General features: G+C 33.0%; 1 protein-coding gene across 1 annotated transcript in view; it reads left to right on the forward strand.

The window, feature by feature from the left end:
- The first annotated feature begins 248 nt into the window (after nucleotides 1–248).
- The window catches only part of LOC137921726 (nose resistant to fluoxetine protein 6-like), a 33,238-nt gene continuing 13,703 nt past the window's right edge, over nucleotides 249–19,783 (forward strand). Inside the window, exons 1-3 of the mRNA XM_068764539.1 lie at nucleotides 249–324; nucleotides 16,765–16,904; nucleotides 18,870–19,194. Of these exons, the coding sequence (XP_068620640.1) occupies nucleotides 249–324; nucleotides 16,765–16,904; nucleotides 18,870–19,194 (541 nt within the window). The remainder of the gene's footprint in view (nucleotides 325–16,764; nucleotides 16,905–18,869; nucleotides 19,195–19,783) is intronic.

Here is a 19,783-nt window from a genome sequence, read left to right on the forward strand (position 1 = left end):
AGTATATATCGAGTCATTTATAAAATTTAGATCAGCACAACAAGACGCGGAGTTTACATTTCCATTTCACGAGGGAACTACACATGCGTTGCACATAATTATGCGTCTCGTGTATTATAAACATTAAAATTATATTAATTTATATTTAAAAATACTTTGGTTCTGTGTGAAAAGCTTACAAGACAGATTTAAGATACAGTGAGGTTTTTCAAAGTGAACTATATATAGTGGGCACGTGCTAATTCAAAATGGTTTTATTAAAATCAATAATAATCATTACTTTTTTAATAAATAGATGTTATGCTATTATTTACGAATTAAACGGTAAGTGAATTATTTTAATTATTTAATAATAATATTAAGTCTCCTTTTATAAATAAATGTTTTATTAAAATATATTATTACGTATTAATACTAAATATTTTTGACGATTATCTGTATATTTATACAGAGGTATATATATAGGTGTTAAAATATTGGTAAAAGTGAGGCGAATTTGTCTACAAAATCATTATCCACAAACATCCTGTATAAATTTATCACACGGAAATATGTTATATTAATTTTATTTTTTTATTCAAATGCGATACGCAAATTCTTCTGGAAGTACAAAAAAGCCTACAGGGAGAGATAGGAAACAATAATTAATTTTATTTTGCAGTAATCCTTATTTACAATTTCTGAATATTTGATTTTTGAATAAGGTATAACATATATTAATTGAAGCAAAAGACCTTTAAACTGAGCCTTTTTTAAACTTTTACACCTGTAAACAATCATCCTGTATTTTCATTTCTGTTCCACTTAAACATGCTATATATATGATTATGATTAGTGAGTGATCTAGGATCCATATTTATTGTTATATAGAACTATATATAATATACATACATATAAAAATAAAAACAATAAATATTCAAAAAAGGAATTTCATAAAGCTATAAAATGCTAGTGGCGTTCATAACAGCACATATTTTTATATTGATTGCATAATCTTAAAATTTAAATAATAAAACATATTTAAAGTCCTTGCAATGTGCGTCACGTGGACAATTATTATTGAATTTAATTTTATATCCATAATAGCTTTTTTATTGCGTAAATCTAGATTAAAAAATCGAACTATAAATCCGATAGATTCCTGTAATATGAACAAATATTTACGTATCTTATTTAATTTTAATTATAAGCCTATTTTATTATATGGATCTAAATAGGAAATGCAATTAAATTTAAATAGAGAATTATAGATATGTGTGTAATTTACTCAAGTATTATTAAATTTTTATTTATTTATTATCTGCCAATGTGCGTTATTACTTATATGAATTAAAAAAATATATTGATGTCTTATAAAATTTTTAAATGAATATGATTATTCTTTATTCATTATATTTTTAAACATATTTTATTACGTAAATTAAATAATGTATGTACGTATGTATGATCTTCAATTAAATTCTTAATTATTGAAAATAGTCACGGGAATATTCAAACTTGTTTTTATTAGAGGAATTGTTTAATTTATTCCTATTATAAAGTTTAAATATTCAATAGTTCTGTTAAAAATCCAAATAACTTAGGCCCTGCGGTAGAGGACTTAGTTTTGTTCAAATGTCGCGGGTTCAATTCGCGCGATACTATCTTATATAATTCACACTTTGTTCATTAATTATATAGGATTGCCACTGTTTACAAACAAGCTTCCAGAGGTGCAGCGGCATTCTCTGCGTACCATAATACCACACTGCGATCCCCAACCCGTCTGCCAATCGTGGCAATTAAAGTATAGCCTCCTGAAAATATATTTGCGGAAGGCCTGGCCTATCTCTTGCAGTGAGTATATATGGGTTGAAACGACGACGAAAAACAACGGAATGAAAGGTTCCTTCAATTCCAATAGGCCATTGTAACTTTATAGGAACCTAAAATTTCAGGTATTGCTATCATCATCACCATTTAAACCGTTAGACCTTCTTCCGAGGAGAAAGATCTACTCAGACACTAGTGGCAGGTATAGTTCAGACAGCTCTTTTTTGTTTTTAACTCAAATTTATATCACTAGAGTGTATCGCTTACAATATATTGTATTGATGAAAGATGATCAAAATGTGGAATCTAAAAATGTATGAGTATGTAATCATGTGAAGTATGTTATAAGACCGAATGAATGGTCTTACGAAGACTGAAAGTGGAGCAAAGAAAAGAAATGATGGATGAGGAATAGTTTATTAAAAATTGCAAGTTCCCTGTCTGTAAACGAGATAGAGGAGAACAAAATGGCCCCAATAACGGGGGCCTTAAAAATTTATTGTTTTCTTCATATGTTTATTGAGCCCAGATACTTGGGAGCGAAATTCCCGCTATTTGATACGGCGAATCACAACGAAAGGCTTTTACTGTGTACCTATATGTATATATATATAAAGGGATTGGCCAGCTCATCAAAAGTTTCTGCAGTAGATTCCTTCTTAGGGAGTTTCGACAAGTACGGTGTATTGGATTCGAATAGAGAACAGTGTCTGAGTAGGCGTTGAAAGGTGTTTCCTGTGGAGCAGTCACAAATGCAGGCATCGTTGTTATTTTAAAACAGCGCAGGTACTGCTTGCAGTAACCATAGCCGCTTAGCATTTGCGCGAGATAAAAAGATATTTTATGAGTTTATTTATGTCGGTGACTTTCGGAAGGAATCCTATGGTGTGTTGACTCTGAGCACAGTTCTCGTGTGTAAATTGTTGAGGATTGATGAATTAAAAAGTCACTTGTTTGTTAATGTATAATGTATTTCAAGGAAATTGTCCTGTAAACAATGTGTTATATGTTTTACAAAATGATATAATATTAGCAAATGTGGCATAGTATGAAAGGATTGTAAAGAAATGTTATAAATCGATATAAGTCAAACCGCGTTAAGACGATAAAGGACTCTCCAACAAACATTTGCGTATAAATGCCAAAAAAAGTAATGTATTGGCAATAAATTTATAAAAACAATATTTATTAGATCACTACATATTAAATAGAAGGGCCCTCTGATTTATTTAGCGTAATATAACTGTGTTATTAATATCAGAATAATTGAATTTGTTCCCAAAATCAAAAATAATAGTAAAAACTATGAATAATTAGAACTAGTTTGATCAATTGTTACACCGAAGATTCTAGAATTGAAAATTCAAAAAAGAACTAATTAGTAATCTTTTTAAATCAACGGAAACTTAAATAATAACTTTAAACATTAACGATTATTTAGCGTGTGAAAATTTTGTAAAAACAGACAACCTTGTCAATGTCACGCGGTCTCCAGCAGGCCGGTTCCTGAAAGTTTTTGGAAATATTAGAAGCCAGCTGTGGACATCTTTTTGCTGAGTAAGAAAATAAATAATATATAGCTACTTCCGCTATGTAGCAGTAGTCGTGCACGTGCTTTATTGCACGATTACTGCTACAGAGAAAGTAGCTATATATTAGTCCTTTTCTTACTTAGGATGGATTTCCGCAAAGTAACGCCTGAATCTATTAGATATCCTTTTCTGATCTGAAACGTTTTCTGAAAAACAGAATCACAATATAGCTTAGCTTTTGGAGATAAGTATATTATTCTTTCCTAAAATATTAATGAAACTCACTCAGCACTTTTATAAAACTATATTTGTTAAGAGCAACTGAGTTTCGCGCCGGCTATTCTCAACAGAATTGCCTTCCGATCCAGTGGTATCTTCCTGTAGAGACAACAAAATCAATATTTTATATTAATTGACGATTAGCTTTTGCGATAGGTGATTTCATAAAGCTCTATCTCGAGCTATTAATCCTCGCTTCGCACTTTACATGCAAACGTAATCTTTTTAACTGGAATACAATTGCCCAGGGTTTATAGTAAAAGAATAAATAAAAACTTATGTATATGTTAAAGTTTTAGATTAATTTTAACTATATAACCTTCGTACTGTGGGTCTGTTAATTAGAAGTTAGATTAGATCGTTTAATTATAATATTACTTACGAAAATAAGTATAATTTCGTTTCCTCCAATCATTAAAAACTGACAAAATTTACGAATATATAATGTGGGATTTCACTCATTTTTACCATTCAACATTGTAACGTAATTTCCTGTTGTTTTGTTAAGTATTTTTTTTAATATTTTTCTAGGTTATTATCTTTATAATTGCAATTTTAAGAGGTCCACAGCTGGATATAGGCCTTCACAAATTTTTTTTTCTCTTATAGTTCTCCGCTATTGGGGACCTCTCGTTCCCCTATCTCGTGTGGGACAGGGACTTTTTATTTCTAATAATTTATTCATATAATTTTTTATTATTATCATTCTCCTCTTTCATGTATCATATTATCTCTCGTACTGTTTCTTTCGTTCTACAATTTTCCCAGTCTTTCTCTTTCATTCCATTAGCGATACTTCCATCCTCAACCACTACATTCTAGGTTTCCTTACTATTTTATTTTGCAACGTTACATTTATTGTTCAAACATTTAACACATATTTTCTTTATAATTATCATATTATATTATACCGTTTATTGCACTATTTTTGGTACTACTTTATTTATTTTATTTCTGTATTTTAGTGTTTTCTTTACTTTTTTATTCATATTCAATCCCAAAGATTTACAGTAGCGGTTGGAAGCGACTTTGATCGATCGTCTTCCGAAGACCTTTTATTATTTATTCATTTATTCTTTTCTTTCCTCACAGTTTCAGGCTCTCTTTCACCACATCCTTCACAGCATCTGTCATTCTTTACGTTCTGATGTTACATTCACACATCGCCTTACTTCCATCATCTACATTCCTACATTTGCTTCTAATATTCACTATTATTAATAGTTGAACTTATTCTTTTATTACATTTAACTTTTCATTAGTTGTTATCGGGCTTACCCGACACCTTATTTTCATCCCTAGTTTTATCCGACGACCTTTATAAAGTGTTCTGTTCACTTTATGAATGAACGTTTTGTGTTGTTTGTCGGTCAAATTTCTTCACTCCAGAACGTTAAGGTTCCAGTATTCATCTAATCTGCGTGCCAAATGGCCTGCCTTCTCACAAGCTAGGACAACTCATGAAAACTGATACAACCGTTAATAAATGCAGAATCGAATCAAACTGAAAACTATGTATCTCGCAATAATATCCAACCTTGACAAGATGATCATAATGTACCAATTGCATGTATGATGGTCACTACTACTGGACATATGCCTCCCTCAAAGATTTATAATAAGAACAGTTGGTCTACTGCAAGAGCAACGACAATACGACAACGACAACGACATGTTGAGTTATTTGGCGGTGGCAGTTGTGTGATTCGCATTGTTTGCCGCATACGCATTTATCAGCGGGCTGGCGGGCGGTGCACTTTGTTGCACGACTACTACTGCATGTACGGAAATGGCTAAATATTGGTCCTTTTCTCACTTAGGATGGACTTCCGCAAGATAACGCCTGATTCCATTAAATATTTAAGAGCAACGACAACCTGCGCCTATCGTTTCTAGAATTTGGTAGTGGTAAACTGCAACAAAAGGAAAGCAGACACAGAAATAGAAATCCGAGTAAGTCTTGCTAAAGACAAGAAAATTTTTTTATCAAAGTTCGGGGGATATCGGTATTAGATGTACTGCCATTTTATTATTATTATAAAAATATTTTGGTTAGAAAAAATCGATAAAAAAATTGATTTTTAAAAATACTTGGCGGGTCGCATAAGCATATTTAAAGGGTCCGCACGCCACGTGTTACACTTCCTTGATTCAGTATGTTATACATGAACAGTTAACTACAATATCAACATGTATATCCTTTATGTTTCTTTTCTATTTTCATTTTTTCATTCATTTTCAAATTTGCCTAAAGATTAAAAATCGAAGAGTACGACAAGAGCGCCATCTGTGCTCCTGTTATTATAATAAAGCTGTCGCGCTTAAAAATGTTTAGAAAAAGTTCAAGAAGTTGTTATGACTAAAATCCATTAGAAAAAATATCCAAATTATACTTAGTCTTGCCATAAATATTGTTATAAAGAAAAGCACGATTTTTTTTTTATACGTAACATTTATTCCTTTCATAGTGAGTTAGTTTAATACATCAATATATAACTATTAAAAATATACAATGTTTATTCGAAGTGGTCTCCATTGGCTGCAATACAGTCTTTTAAACGTTGAGGCCAGTTATCAATAGCAGCACGAACTCTTTCTAGAGGAAAATTCTTCACTGCCAACCGAATGGATCGTTTTAGGGACTCCAAATTATCATGGCGTTTAGAGCAAGCCTTACTCTCTAAAACTGACCATAAATCATAATCCAATGGATTTAGGTCAGGACTTGACGACGGCCAGTTTTCAGTGCTGATAAAGTCCGGAACGTTAGTTTTCAACCAAGATTGGGTGGATCGAGCTCTATGACCCGGTGCCGAGTCTTGTTGAAAGCACCATTCTTTGTTATTGAACATGGTGTTAGTTAAAGGCTTAACTACCGTCTCAAGAATGGTATTTTGATAAACTTGTGCCGACGTTTTAATACTTTTTTCACAAAAATATGGCTCAGTCACCCCTTCATAGCTAACACCCCACCAAACCATCACTGAAGTGGGATAATGCCCACGTTGTACTCTGTTTACTAATTGCGAAGCTTCTTTAGAGCTTCCAGCATAAATACGGTCATTTTGTTTATTAAAATACTGCTCAATTGTAAAAATTTTCTCATCCGTAAACAAAATTTTTTTGTGACCTCCCTTTGCGTACCGCTTAAGTAGTTGTTTGGATTTTACCACCCTATTCTTCTTTAAATTATCAGTTAAGAAGTGACCAGTACGTCTCTTATAGGCTGCAAGTCCTAAGTCATCTTTTAATATACGCGACATGGTTCTAGGAGCTATCTTCATCTCCCGAGATAAAATCTTTTGCTTACGGACAGGATTTCTTCGAATTCTTTCCCTAACTGCTTTAATCACCTTTTTCACACGAACGGTACGTGGACGGCCAGATCTTTTTCTGTCACAAACAGAGGAGGTATCATTGTACCTATCAATAGCCCGGTAAACAAACATTTGACTAATACCAAGCGGGTGGAGGGTTTTAAAAATTGCACTTTTCTCCATACCTACTTTATGTAAGGCAATCACAGCGATTCGGTTCTCTTTATCACCCCACTCCATTTTAATATAACAAAATATTTAACAATATAATGGCGCGAAAATAAGAAAACACATCAAGCAATCATATAAAAATGACAGATTCCAAATTCAAACGTAATATTTTTTTTTTTTGAATAGTAACAGTATTTATGGCCAGACTAAGTAGTTTTGTAACGACTGCAGAGGTTTTATACTGCAGCTGGCTTGCGAGAAAATTGACAATTGTTGTTAATTTCAAACTTTCAAATATAAAAATTATTACGTACGAGAATCCCGATTCAATTTTATTGACGACTATAAAAGCCGATACTAGGAGCATTCTAAATCAGTCTACATTCTGAAGTGAAAAACAAGAAGACACATGAAAGTGAGATCCGTAGAGAAAAAGTTGCTGTTGGCAGAATCGCTGCCAGTTTCGTTGCCCGAACTTTAGAACATTAAAAGGCGTATTTTTGGAAGAGTGCGTTTCCCTATCCCCAACCCATGTCTTCACATTATATTTGTAACAAGTACCATAAGGTTATGAATTAAGAATAATACTCTATCAGACTCTTATTTATATTTTCTATGTCTGTTCTATATTTTAGCTGAGAACTTATGTTTTTTTTACACTTCGAACTCACAAACTAAAAGCACGAAAACGTCAATAAATTCGCATTAAGATCATAAAGTGTGTTTCAGTCTGAATTTATATTTCAAGTACATTGAATATTTTAACAAAATGTCATTTAAAAACCAATCTAATTATATCCATAAATAGTTAATCCTTAAAAGGTAAACTAACTGTTTCTTAGATTCCACTTTTTGGATTATCCACCTACGCTTTACCCTGACCTAGATCTCCAAGGTTAGATGAATAATCAATGTAACAGATCCTTGTCGCAGATGTCCAAAAATACCTTCTAAGGACATGTAAGGTGTTTATGCTAAATCAATCTCGTCAATAGATATTACCTATTTAGATCATTTAGCAGTGGTAGCCCAAAAGTATAGGACTAAGATCTGAGTTCGATTCGCGGTATACTGTCTTATATAATTCACACATTTGTACATTTATAGGATTACCACAGCATACAAATAAGTTACCAGAGGATAGGCAGGAGCATCCTTTGCTTACTATTATACCACACTGCGATCGCCAACCCGCCTGCCAAGCGTGGCGATTATAGTATAACCCCCACAAGATATCTTTTGGGGAAGCCTATTTCTGGCAGTGAGCATCGCTTAGTTGAAACGACGACAATAAAAACAAACAGAACTAGAAACATTATTAAGGATATATATACATGCATAGCATAAATATTCATTATTATCGTCTATAAGTTAATATACACTTCAATAGATATTTATATTATTTGTTTTTGCAACCAAGAACTAATTAATATCGATATATAACAAAATAATTCATAGTAACACTTTTTTATTATTATACCACATTATCGAATAGCCATAGAAACAATACTTTTTCGGTATCTTTTGAAAAAGTAGTGGTTTCTTATTAAACAGGTCAATGTAAAAGGATTCAACACTGAGGATCTGACGGTCATATACTGGGAAATCTTTTATCATCCTTACTACATATATATAAAATTATTTTCAAAATAAATTTTCAAAGCTAAACACTTTTGGTTTCTAAACGAAAAAACTTGCCAAATTTAAATAAACACAGTGGTATTCCCAACAATGTAGACCAGGGGTGAGCAACCTTTTTTGGTCGGAGGGCCGCAGTTTCAAAAACAGTGGGCCATGAAAAAAAAAAGTATATATTCAAGGTTCATACCATGTTCTAAACGTAGTTTATGTTCGTAATCAACCGATTTACAACTAATTAGACACTTTTATTGTCTTTAAAGCCTTGATTCTTGCATTTTTTTTTTAAATCCAAAAATAAATTAAAATTATTTGCCTCGAGGGCCGCATGCGGCTCGCGGGCCGCGGGTTGCTCATCCCTGATGTAGACTATAGTTTTCATGGGTATCACAATCGATTCTAAACTTCAATGAAGGCATTACATTGAGGCTTGCAATCAGGCTTAGTGCTGCAGCTTATGCCTTTGGGAAGATAAAATTTTACTCTGATATTTATACTGCTATGATGCTTTGGAGTATAGGTATGGGTATTGAAAATATGTTTGTTTTCCAAAAGAGAGCCATCATAGATATTTACGGCTCAAATCCGAAAATCTCTTTAAGAAAACGTTACAAAGAAATCAATATTCTTACTATGGTCTGACAGTTTTATAATAATATTTTGTACGGATACAATAATTATAAGTAATTCAATAAAATAGGGAACACCGCAAAAAATTAAAGATCTCTTAATACATTTTTTATAAACGGAATCAGATTTTTAATAAAATCCCACAAAACATTATAAGACTCCGATAATAAAATTCGAAATGCATATTAAATGTAATTCGACGGAAAAGGTATGTTATTAAAAACACGAATTTTTAAATGACAATAAACCTTAACAATGATGTAGCTTGATTATTTTGTTTTAGTTTTGGCTTTATCTCACAGAACATGTATTGTTAAACTTTTTTTAAAAAAATATGCGTTGTGAAGTTTCTTCACGAGAATTAAAAAGGTAGTCGATCGATTAAAATTTCCAAAGTTGAATAAATTAGTTTTATATTTATATTTACAATGAAACCAATATATGGCGAATTAATAATGTATATGGCCTTGACCCTATGCCTAAATTGCGAACAACCTTTGCGAATTGAACACTGTTTCTAAAAAAGTAAACACGTTTTACATATTTAATGTTAACAATTCGGTCGATACGAGTCATTCATCCTTGTGTATCGAAGAGAAACAGATTTAATTATCATAATTGGATAATCTGACTCGATGACTAATTTTACCAACTTTTATATTTTATTTATTAAACAGATTCTGAATTGGACTTCTTAGAGAAATTTTGAACTCCCACTCCATGCTTCTACTAGAGACTGAACTAGATAATAAGACTAGAATTAAGAGACCATGTTTCTGAACTTCAGGATGTCACGGCTGACATACATATACTGTATTTGTCATGCAAGTAGCAGAAAGAGGTCATAGAAAAGGACATTGCATCACTTAGGGACAACGACGAGAGTCGAGAGAACCATTCTAGAGTACTGTAGAGTCATAAGAGAGATCATTTAAAGCATGGTTGCACATACTTATTAAGACTAGGGGCCACTCGGGCAAATCATGAACTGATGGCGGGCCGGCCGCCAGAAGTATAGGTAATTATTATATTTTTTTTGTTTTATTCTGGAATAGAATTCATTATTTTTCGAATGTACGAGAGTATTATTTTTGTTGTCGGCGGGCCACCAGTATTCGACCGGCGGGCCGCGGTCTGTGCATCCATGACTTTAAGGAACAAATAGGCAAAAAAACAAGTGTCTAAAACTAATCAAGATAAGTCAAACCTGAGATAAATGTAAATAAAATAGGAAAGTAAAAATTATATTATAAATAAAAATAAAATGAAATGCATTCCTTTTGTATAACAGAGGGAAGAAATAAGGAATTAGTGAAGAATAAAAATAAAAGACTAAATGACGTTTAAAATGCAAATAAAAAGATATCTAAAAGTCTTTTTTTTTTTGGGAAAATAACCCCTGTGTATCTAAGACAGAAGAAGAAGAAAACGCCAAAAATGTGTGCCAAAAAAAAAATAACACATTGGTAAGCGCAGACGTCGACCAATAAACAGCTGAGTGCAGATTGCTTCCAGCCAGTGTTATTGGATATATATAGAGGATGTATGTCCACGGTTTTTCTTGGCTATCATTTACCTCGAGATGAAATAGGAACGAATTATTTTTTGCGCGCTAATCGCGTATATATTTGATACTTACTTACCTATGCTTCCTTACCATCCTATTCCCTTCGATTCTCAGGTTTGTGTTCCACTTAAAACTTGATTGGTTCAGAGGATTTGCGATCGTTCACTTGGTATTTATCCCTCTACTTTCCCTAGAACCAGTGGTCTGAATGAAATATCAATTTGTCAGGTAGTAAGCATTAGCACAGTTTTGATTTTGAATTAAGACACCAATATTTAATGAAATCAGGCGTTACCTTGCGGAAGTCCATCCTAAGTAAGAAAAAGACCAATATTTTGCCACTTCCGCACATTGTTTGCCGCATGCGCATTTGTCAGCGGGCTGGCAGGCGGTGCACTATGTTGCACGACTACCACTGCATATGCGGAAGTGGCTAAATTTTGGTCCTTTTCGTACTTAAGACACCAATACTGTTATAATCTCTCCGCACGCCGAGACTGCCTGTGGTACTGCGCTCAGAGAAGCTGGGCACGTATCTCAAATGTTCATGGAGGAACGGGGAATTTTTAGAGTACCTGTATAAGTTTTAGCTCAAAGGGAGCCTCGTGCATTTGTGACCCAGCGGTGGATCAGACTGTGATTAACACAGTAACTTTCTGTCTCGTATATGGAGTGCTAAGATTGGCTTGCGAAGTGGAAATGAAGATCTCTTTAGTAAGAGGAGAGCCACCACACTTTCTTGAGGTTTTGTTGCAGGGTGGTGGGTGACATAATTAGGCTTAACAAAACCGTGTAATAGGAAATGTGGCGAGGGATGGAAGACGATGCGTGAATTTAATGTGGATGAATTCTGTGTTTTTTTATTGACGCCCTATTTATGTGGGAACAGGGTTTTCAATTTTTTTTTCAAATTGATTTTTTATTTCATTCTCCTCTTCCACGCTTCACATGTTCTTTTTCTCCTTTCTTTCATTTCACAATTCTATCTGTCTTTATCAACCATTTCGTTCCTTTTATCCATCCTCAAACACTGCAGTTAAATCTGTTCTGTTTATAAATTATATTATTATTATCACAGATTTGCATCACAGTCTTATCACTGCTACATAATTACATATATAATTATACATTTTTATTTTATTTTCAGTAACATTATTGTACAAATTTACAGCATTCTATAATCTAACTCGGTTTTGTTTCTTTTTTTTTACGTGTTTCGCCACTTTGTGTTTATGCTGAATGATAGAAAGTAGAAGGATGAAAGAGAGAATAAAAAGAGAAATTTTGAAAGATGAGAGAGGAAAGGTGAAAGTAGGAGAGTCCCGAAAACAAGATAGGGAAAAGGAGTAATTAAAAATTTTGCTTTAAGTAATGAATGTTATTTAAGATTTTGAAATACACATTCATGTACTGCACAAATAGTCCAACGATGATTTAGTGATAAAATTTACTATCGTGTGTATTAAACTATATTATACAGGAAATTGAACAAGATTCTGCGTAAAACCACACTTAAATATCACATACTGTTTGACGACACAAACAAGTTACGTTTACAATCAATGCAATCTTCGAAGACTAGAGTTACCGCTGTTCAAAAAAGAATGCGATTGGACTTAAAAAAAAAACAAACAACACCATGAATTTCAAGTTATTTTGGCTAGCTTGACTAAATATCACGGGGAAAATCGATGCTACGAAAGCAATCGAGAAATTTATTTTTGTCGAATTTTAATATACACTTTATTTTACTCTAATAATAGTGGTAATTAAAATAATGTCGAGCAAAGAAATATAAAAATAACTGTTATATAGAAAGATTTTAGTCGTGCAACAAAGTGTACCGCCCGCCCGCCCGCTGATAAATGCGTATGCGGCAAACAATGCGAATCACACAACCACCACCGCCAAATTACTCAACACGTGTTTCACCCCTCCACGGGGCATCTTCAGGAGTTATGTTACACCGATTAGTGCCAAACACAGAGTCACATAGGCGGGCGGTGCACTTTGTTGCACGACTACCACTGCAAGTGCGAAAGTGGCTAAATATTGGTCCTTTTCTTACTTAGGATGGACTTCCGCAAGGTAACGCCTGATTCCATTAAATTTTATTTAGTTCACACTTTGTGCATTAGTTATACAGGACTACCCCTGATCAAAAATCTCATTATGATGAACAGCAGCGATTTCTGCGTACAAAAATACCACAATGGGATTGCTGACCTGCCTGTAAAGCGTGGCGATTATCGTACATCCCCCCATAGATATCTATAGGAGAGACCTATTTCTTGCAGTAGATATCTATCGACTGTGAAGCTATACTCGTAGTAATCTTTAGTATAAACGTGAGACAAAAATGTTTATATATAAAAGCCCTAACTCATCTAAATTTCATTTATTTAATTATGTATAATACACTAGAAACATATGCATATCTAAATAATTACAATTATCACACACCATTAAAAATTCGGATGCACTCTCTTGTTTTTCTTTCTCTTAGTTTCCAAATATTTAATTTATTGTCATCGATTCAGCTGTAAGATGTCCAAAGGACATTGACCTTCCCGTACATATCCAATAAAACCGGTTGTAATCGGCGTTCAGCGCTTTTCAAGGAACTAAAAGGTTGTATGTCCACTTCGTGACGTACGCTGCACTTGCCGGTTCGTCAACTCCCTCCGAAACCTTATTATATTTTAAATATAGAATTAATAAGTTATTTTAAACAGTAACAAAGAAATTAAATATACTACGAGTAGGTTAAAGTATGTCTGATGTCCGAAGACTAAGGTCTTTGACCAATGTGTGTTGCCGATGATGATGTACAGAACCGAGACGTGGTCACTTACGACGGATCTCATAACATTCAAGATCATCCAGAGAGTAATGGAAAGGGCTGTGTTCGGAGGATCAGAAATAAGGTGTTCCGCAAAAGAAACAAGATCACCGACGTTGCTTGAAGAATTGATCATCTGAAGTGGACGGGAGGCGTTAGGGCCAAAAAGGTTCTAGGGTGATGATCACAATCCGGTATACGTAGCGCGGAACCTCCACTAGGTGAAGGGTCGCGGAAATTCGCTGGTAGCGGGCAAAGAACAAAACAAACCATATTCCTATTTAAATTTATGAAGTAATAATTTTATATATAAAATATTCAACTCTATATCAATAAATCAAGTAAATTACATTACATACGTAACGTGAACATATATATGTAAAATATTCTAAATACAATTTAAAATATATGGAGCATTTGATCTCATACATATTAAAATAAACCGAGAAAAAGCATTTTTTTTTAAATATTACCCGGTCATAAATTAAGGTGACTCGCAAATAATTAACATATTGTTAAATGTATTAACAATACGGATTTTTTACGTAATTTTAGAGGACAAGATCATACGGATTTATTACAGATAAATTTATCACAAGACAATCCTACGTGATATATTTTGGTTGTTTTAATGTATATTTAAACACTCGTAAGTTTACCAACATAGCCCAATTGGTAAATTGAAGTTGCATTTGGAAAGGAAGTGTAGAACAGACTAGAACAGTCTAGAGCAGAGTTCCCCAAACTTTTTTGTGTCGTAGACCCTTGCCATGTTTTTCCGTGTTGGGTAGACCCCCTGCTTACCTGATATTGATTTCCTGTAAATTTCTAACTGTAGTGAAGTTTAGTGTTAAAAACTTAAAGTAAAAACATAAGTTAATTTATACATTTATTAATTGAATTTAAATTAAAACTACTAAAAATAAAATTTTGTATCTGTTATGTAAAATATACGTAACATTAAATAAACTTAAAAAATAAATAAATAAAATAATATAAAATATATGCTTCATAGGTACTTTTATAAATAATGTAAATGTTTTGATATTATAAGATAGTATGATGTAAGTAAATAGGTACTATCAGTGTATGTGTTGAGATCCACTATCGTGGACTCCCATTTTCATTTCATGGACCCCCAATTTTTTTTTCGCTGACGTAGACCCCTTGCAGGTTGTCATAGACCCCTAGGGATCGATATAGACCACTTTGGGAATCACTGGTTTAGAGCGAAGCGTAGAACATCAACTCCCAAGGTAGCTCCTAGAAAACGATGAATACTACCTTTCCTATTGAAAACCTTTGGAGGTTTATGTTTACCAGTGGACGACTTACAACTGAAATGATTTTGATTATTTATAATCAAGACTACATAGTTTATTTAATTATTTTCCTATTTACATTAATTGCATATTAATTCGAGAGATTATATAAAATAATAAGGTTAACTTACGAAGGGCTATAAGAAGACTCAAGATCAATCAGAGAACGATAGAAAGGGCTATGCTCATAAAATGTTTCGCTGCGAGATTGAAACAGAAATGAGGTGATCAACAGAAGAAGAAACATCAACGACGTAGCTCGGAGTGTTGCATCGCTTGTGCCGAAAGCTCCTCGAGTTACTACCACGAGGGGGTAAAGGCAGCGTAGGTACGCGCCCCACTAAGTGGACCCACGACATAGTTAGGGGTCACGGGAGGTCGTTGAATACGGGCAGCGCAGTACCGGTCATCTTGGTGAACTTTGGGGGAGACTTAAACCTTCCAATGGGCATCCATCGGCTGAAAAGAAAAAAATTAATGAGTTTATATGAATTTGAATGTTTACAACAGTGATTCCCAAAGTGGTCTATATCGACCCCTAGGTGTCTATGATAACCTGCAAAGGGTCTACGGCAGCGAAAAAAATTTGGATGTCCATGAAATTAAAATGGGGGTCCACGATAGTGGATCTCAACACATACACTGATAGTGTATATTTACTTACATCATACTATCTTATAATATCAAAACATTTACATTATTTATAAAAGTACCTTTGAAGTAAAAAATTTAAGATTAACCCAAAACTTAAATTGACGCCAAATGTTGATAATTTATTGTTAAAGCATTAGGTTCATCCTTCTCACTAAAAATATTGACTTATTGCTTATGTTATTTTATTTATAGTTTATTTTATGTTTATTTAATGTCACGTATATTTTACATAACAGATACAAAATTTTATTTCGAGTAGTATTAATTTAAATTCAATTTAAAATTTATTAATTAACATGTGTTTTTACTTTAAGTTTTTAACACTAAACTTCACTACAGTTAGAAATTTACAGGAAATCAATATCAGGTAAGTAGGGGGTCTACCCAACACGGCAAAACATGGCAAGGGGTCCACGACACAAAAAAGTTTGAGGAACTCTCTGGTTTACAAGATGAACTGATTTTTTTTGTATTTTATTAATTGCCGTATAAAGATGAAAAGTTGCAAGTTACACTTAAATTAAATCATTTTATATGACAATGTATTTTCACTTGCTCTTGTTATGTTCATGTTTAGATAACTCCCGACATTTTTTCTAACTTAATGAAGTTTCTCTTACTCTCTTTTCGACTAGAATTTATAAAATGCGTATTAATCCGAATCGATAAAACTCTCTTCTGTCTGAAACTATTGTTTTTAGTTTATAATATACCATTGAATAACAGTAAATCTTATATTTACACTCCTTTACCTCATATAAAGGACTTTTCACCTATGTACAAACTCATCACGATATCTCTTGAACGATTAAGTTCATAAACTTGAAATTTGGTTAATATATTTATTTAGCTATGTATAATTTAGCTAAGAAAGGATTTTACGAAAATCTACGTTTAAGGAGAGTTAAAGAGGAGTATATTAAATTCGCGAAGCAAGCGTATGATTATTAGTACTTGAAATAAATGAATGTAATTATCATTATTATTTTTATATTTACAGATACAGAGTACAACAAGATGCCCCCAATGTTCCGACTGGACCCGTACGGGCCGTGTGTACACGAACCAGGGGGTCTGTATTGCACTGTCGAATTGAAACTAGTCTCCGACGGACCCAGCGAGCTTATGCAGATGATTGAGGTAAATATTTATATCATCACTTTCGTCATCATCTCACAAATGATCTCCACTTCTGGGAGTGGGCCTACTCAGTTTCTAGAGCAGTGTAGTCTGCGGTTATTATGCTTTATACCCCCCATAGATTTTTGGGAGAGGCCTATACCTTGCAGTACGGAAACTGAGCTGAAACAATTTAACATCAATTGGCGCGAAAATAAGAAAAAATATTAAATATATATTTTATTGTTATAATATTTAGGGACAGATGAAGTATACAGAATGATTATTTAATGGAATCAGGCGTTACCTTGCGGAAGTCCATCCTAAGTAAGAAAAGGACCAATATTTAGCCACTTCCGTACATGCCGTAGTAGTCGTGCAACAAAGTGCACCGCCCGCCAGTCCGCTCATAAGTAGCCCGCTGATAGTGTCTCTGTGTTTGGCGCTAATCAGTGTAACATAACTTCTGAAGATGCCCCGTGGAGGGGTGAAACAAATGTTGAGTGATTTGACGGCGGCAGTTGTGTAATTCGCATTGTTTGTCGCATTGTTTGCCGCATACGCATTTATCAGCGGGCTGGCGGGCGGGGCACTTTGTTGCACGACTACCACTGCATGTGCGGAAGTGGCTAAATATTGGTCCTTTTCTTACAGGATGATTGTTTCTAGGTGTAAAAAGCCTTAAAGGAGTTAATGTATAGATTGATTAAATGATGTATGGATTTATCAGAAAACACTTCAAAGTTTTTTCACCTATTTCCAATCTGTATAAAATGAATACTGTGAAATATTATACAATATTATTTGTTTACGTTCATATATTTCTTTCTGCAGGAATGCGCCAAGTGAATTATAATAAAATGAATTTATTATATTTTAGGTTAACTTTTAAACTAAGTCGATATACGATGTTCCTGGGTATCACAATCGATTCTAAACTTCAATTGGCGCCTCAAATTGAGTCTCTTGCGCTCATCCGTGGTATTTACGACTAATGGCCGCGAATATCTGTGCGGAATCGATGTAACGAGGTCAATATTTCAGCAGTGGCTTCATAATATAATAATTATAATCTAATATATAAAATTCTCGTGTCACGGTGTTCGAACTTGAACTCCTCTGAAACGGCTTGACTGATTTTTACCAAATTTAATATGCGTATTCAGTAGGTCAGAGAATCGGCTACTATCTATTTTCTATACCCCTAAGTGATAAAGGTTGTTCACACTTAAAAAACTTTTTTTTATTTTTTTAACTAAATTTTTTGTTTTTATTTTTTTATGATACAGCATACAAGAATACATACAACCATAAATTTTCACCCCTCTACGATCAACCCTTATTTTTTATTTGTAAATTAAAATATCAATTTTTTTTTGCAAAACGACGTTTGCGGGATCAGCTAGTAATATCTAAAACATAGGGGACGTCCACAGTGTATTTACAATGCTCCGTGAAAATCAGCTGTACCAAAGTTTTTACTGCAAAAAGTCTCTAATTCGTATATAATAGAATATAAATATAAAGAATCAAATGTTTAATAAAATACCGCGAAACATTATTGGACCACCAATAATAAAATTCAAAACGCAAAAAATAAATTAACATTAAAAGATTATTATTCAATAAATTCATATTTTGATGATAAGAATCCTTGGCAGTGATTTTGCCTAATTATTTTGATTCGTTTAGGCTATATCTGATAGCATATATATATAAATCTGTGTTAAACTTTATTAAAAGATGTACCGTTGTGGAGTTTCTTCCTGCTTCTTCTCAACAACTATAACACATTGCGAAGCAGAGTAGAATCAAAAATAAGTTCTGTTAAAAGTTCATATGTAAAAGTAACGTATTTAACTTTATATACATTATCATATAAAATACAACAAATGACCTATATATCACTTGGGATCTTTAAAAGCTATAACCAATAATCTCGTGTTTATTTATTTAATGATATTGTAAATTGTTTTTATTTTTCAGGATTATTCAGCACGAAGAGAAATGCACTTCAACCACACTAGACTTCATCGAGGAGTCTGTGTTACAAAGAAATGTAAAGATTATCTCAGACAAACATCAGATGACCTGGATCTAGTGCTTGAGGGATGTCTGAACGATACTCTATGGGAAGAATATAAACTGAAAAGCAAACTTACCAGTAAAGTACTTTGTAATAATTTGGATCATAAAATGGACATAGATTTCGGTGATATTTCTGTAGCTGTGATTTGCTTGTCGATTTTACTGCTCAATATAATTGGAAGTATTTACGATTTCTTCTTTGTTCCGAATAAGGATAGTAAAGGTATTGTATCGGTACATATTTTTAACAGTTATTTTAATTTTAAAATAAAGTACAATGTTTAAAACAGAATTGTCAGTTATTTTTAACGTTATAATAAGTTCAGTGTAATCATTCCGTGTTTAAGCTACTAGAGGTTCAAAATAAATTATATAAATACATTAAAATCATTAAAGTTCGTTCAGAGAGCAACTGTTACGTTTCTGACTGGCTTGTAACATTAAAATAATAAACGATTCGAAAGAATAAATGTCCGCTTGAAAAAAAATATTTCGAATTTCAAATGCTGGCCAGAAACACAACAGTTGCTTTTTTAAAAGTAAATTTAATAATGTTTAATCTGTACTAAGTTCCACACATTTCTATCGTCTATACACACTTTTATTCTGTGTTAATATATTTATATTGAAAGTAAGAAACGAAAGATCTAAGATATCATGTGGAACTTTACTATTTATGAAAACTCAGACTAGTGAACAAAGGTAACTGTTTATTATAGAGATGGGTAGCTCGCGAGCAAAAGACAAGAAAGATATATATATTTGCAAAAGATATAATCACTATCAAGCTTGCGTGTGTTAATTTTTTTTTG

Source organism: Battus philenor, unplaced genomic scaffold (genome assembly GCF_028537555.1).
Source record: "Battus philenor isolate CCGP_79_NKW_IND1 unplaced genomic scaffold, ilBatPhil1.0.hap1 SCAF_19, whole genome shotgun sequence".
Lineage (NCBI taxonomy): Eukaryota > Metazoa > Arthropoda > Insecta > Lepidoptera > Papilionidae > Battus > Battus philenor.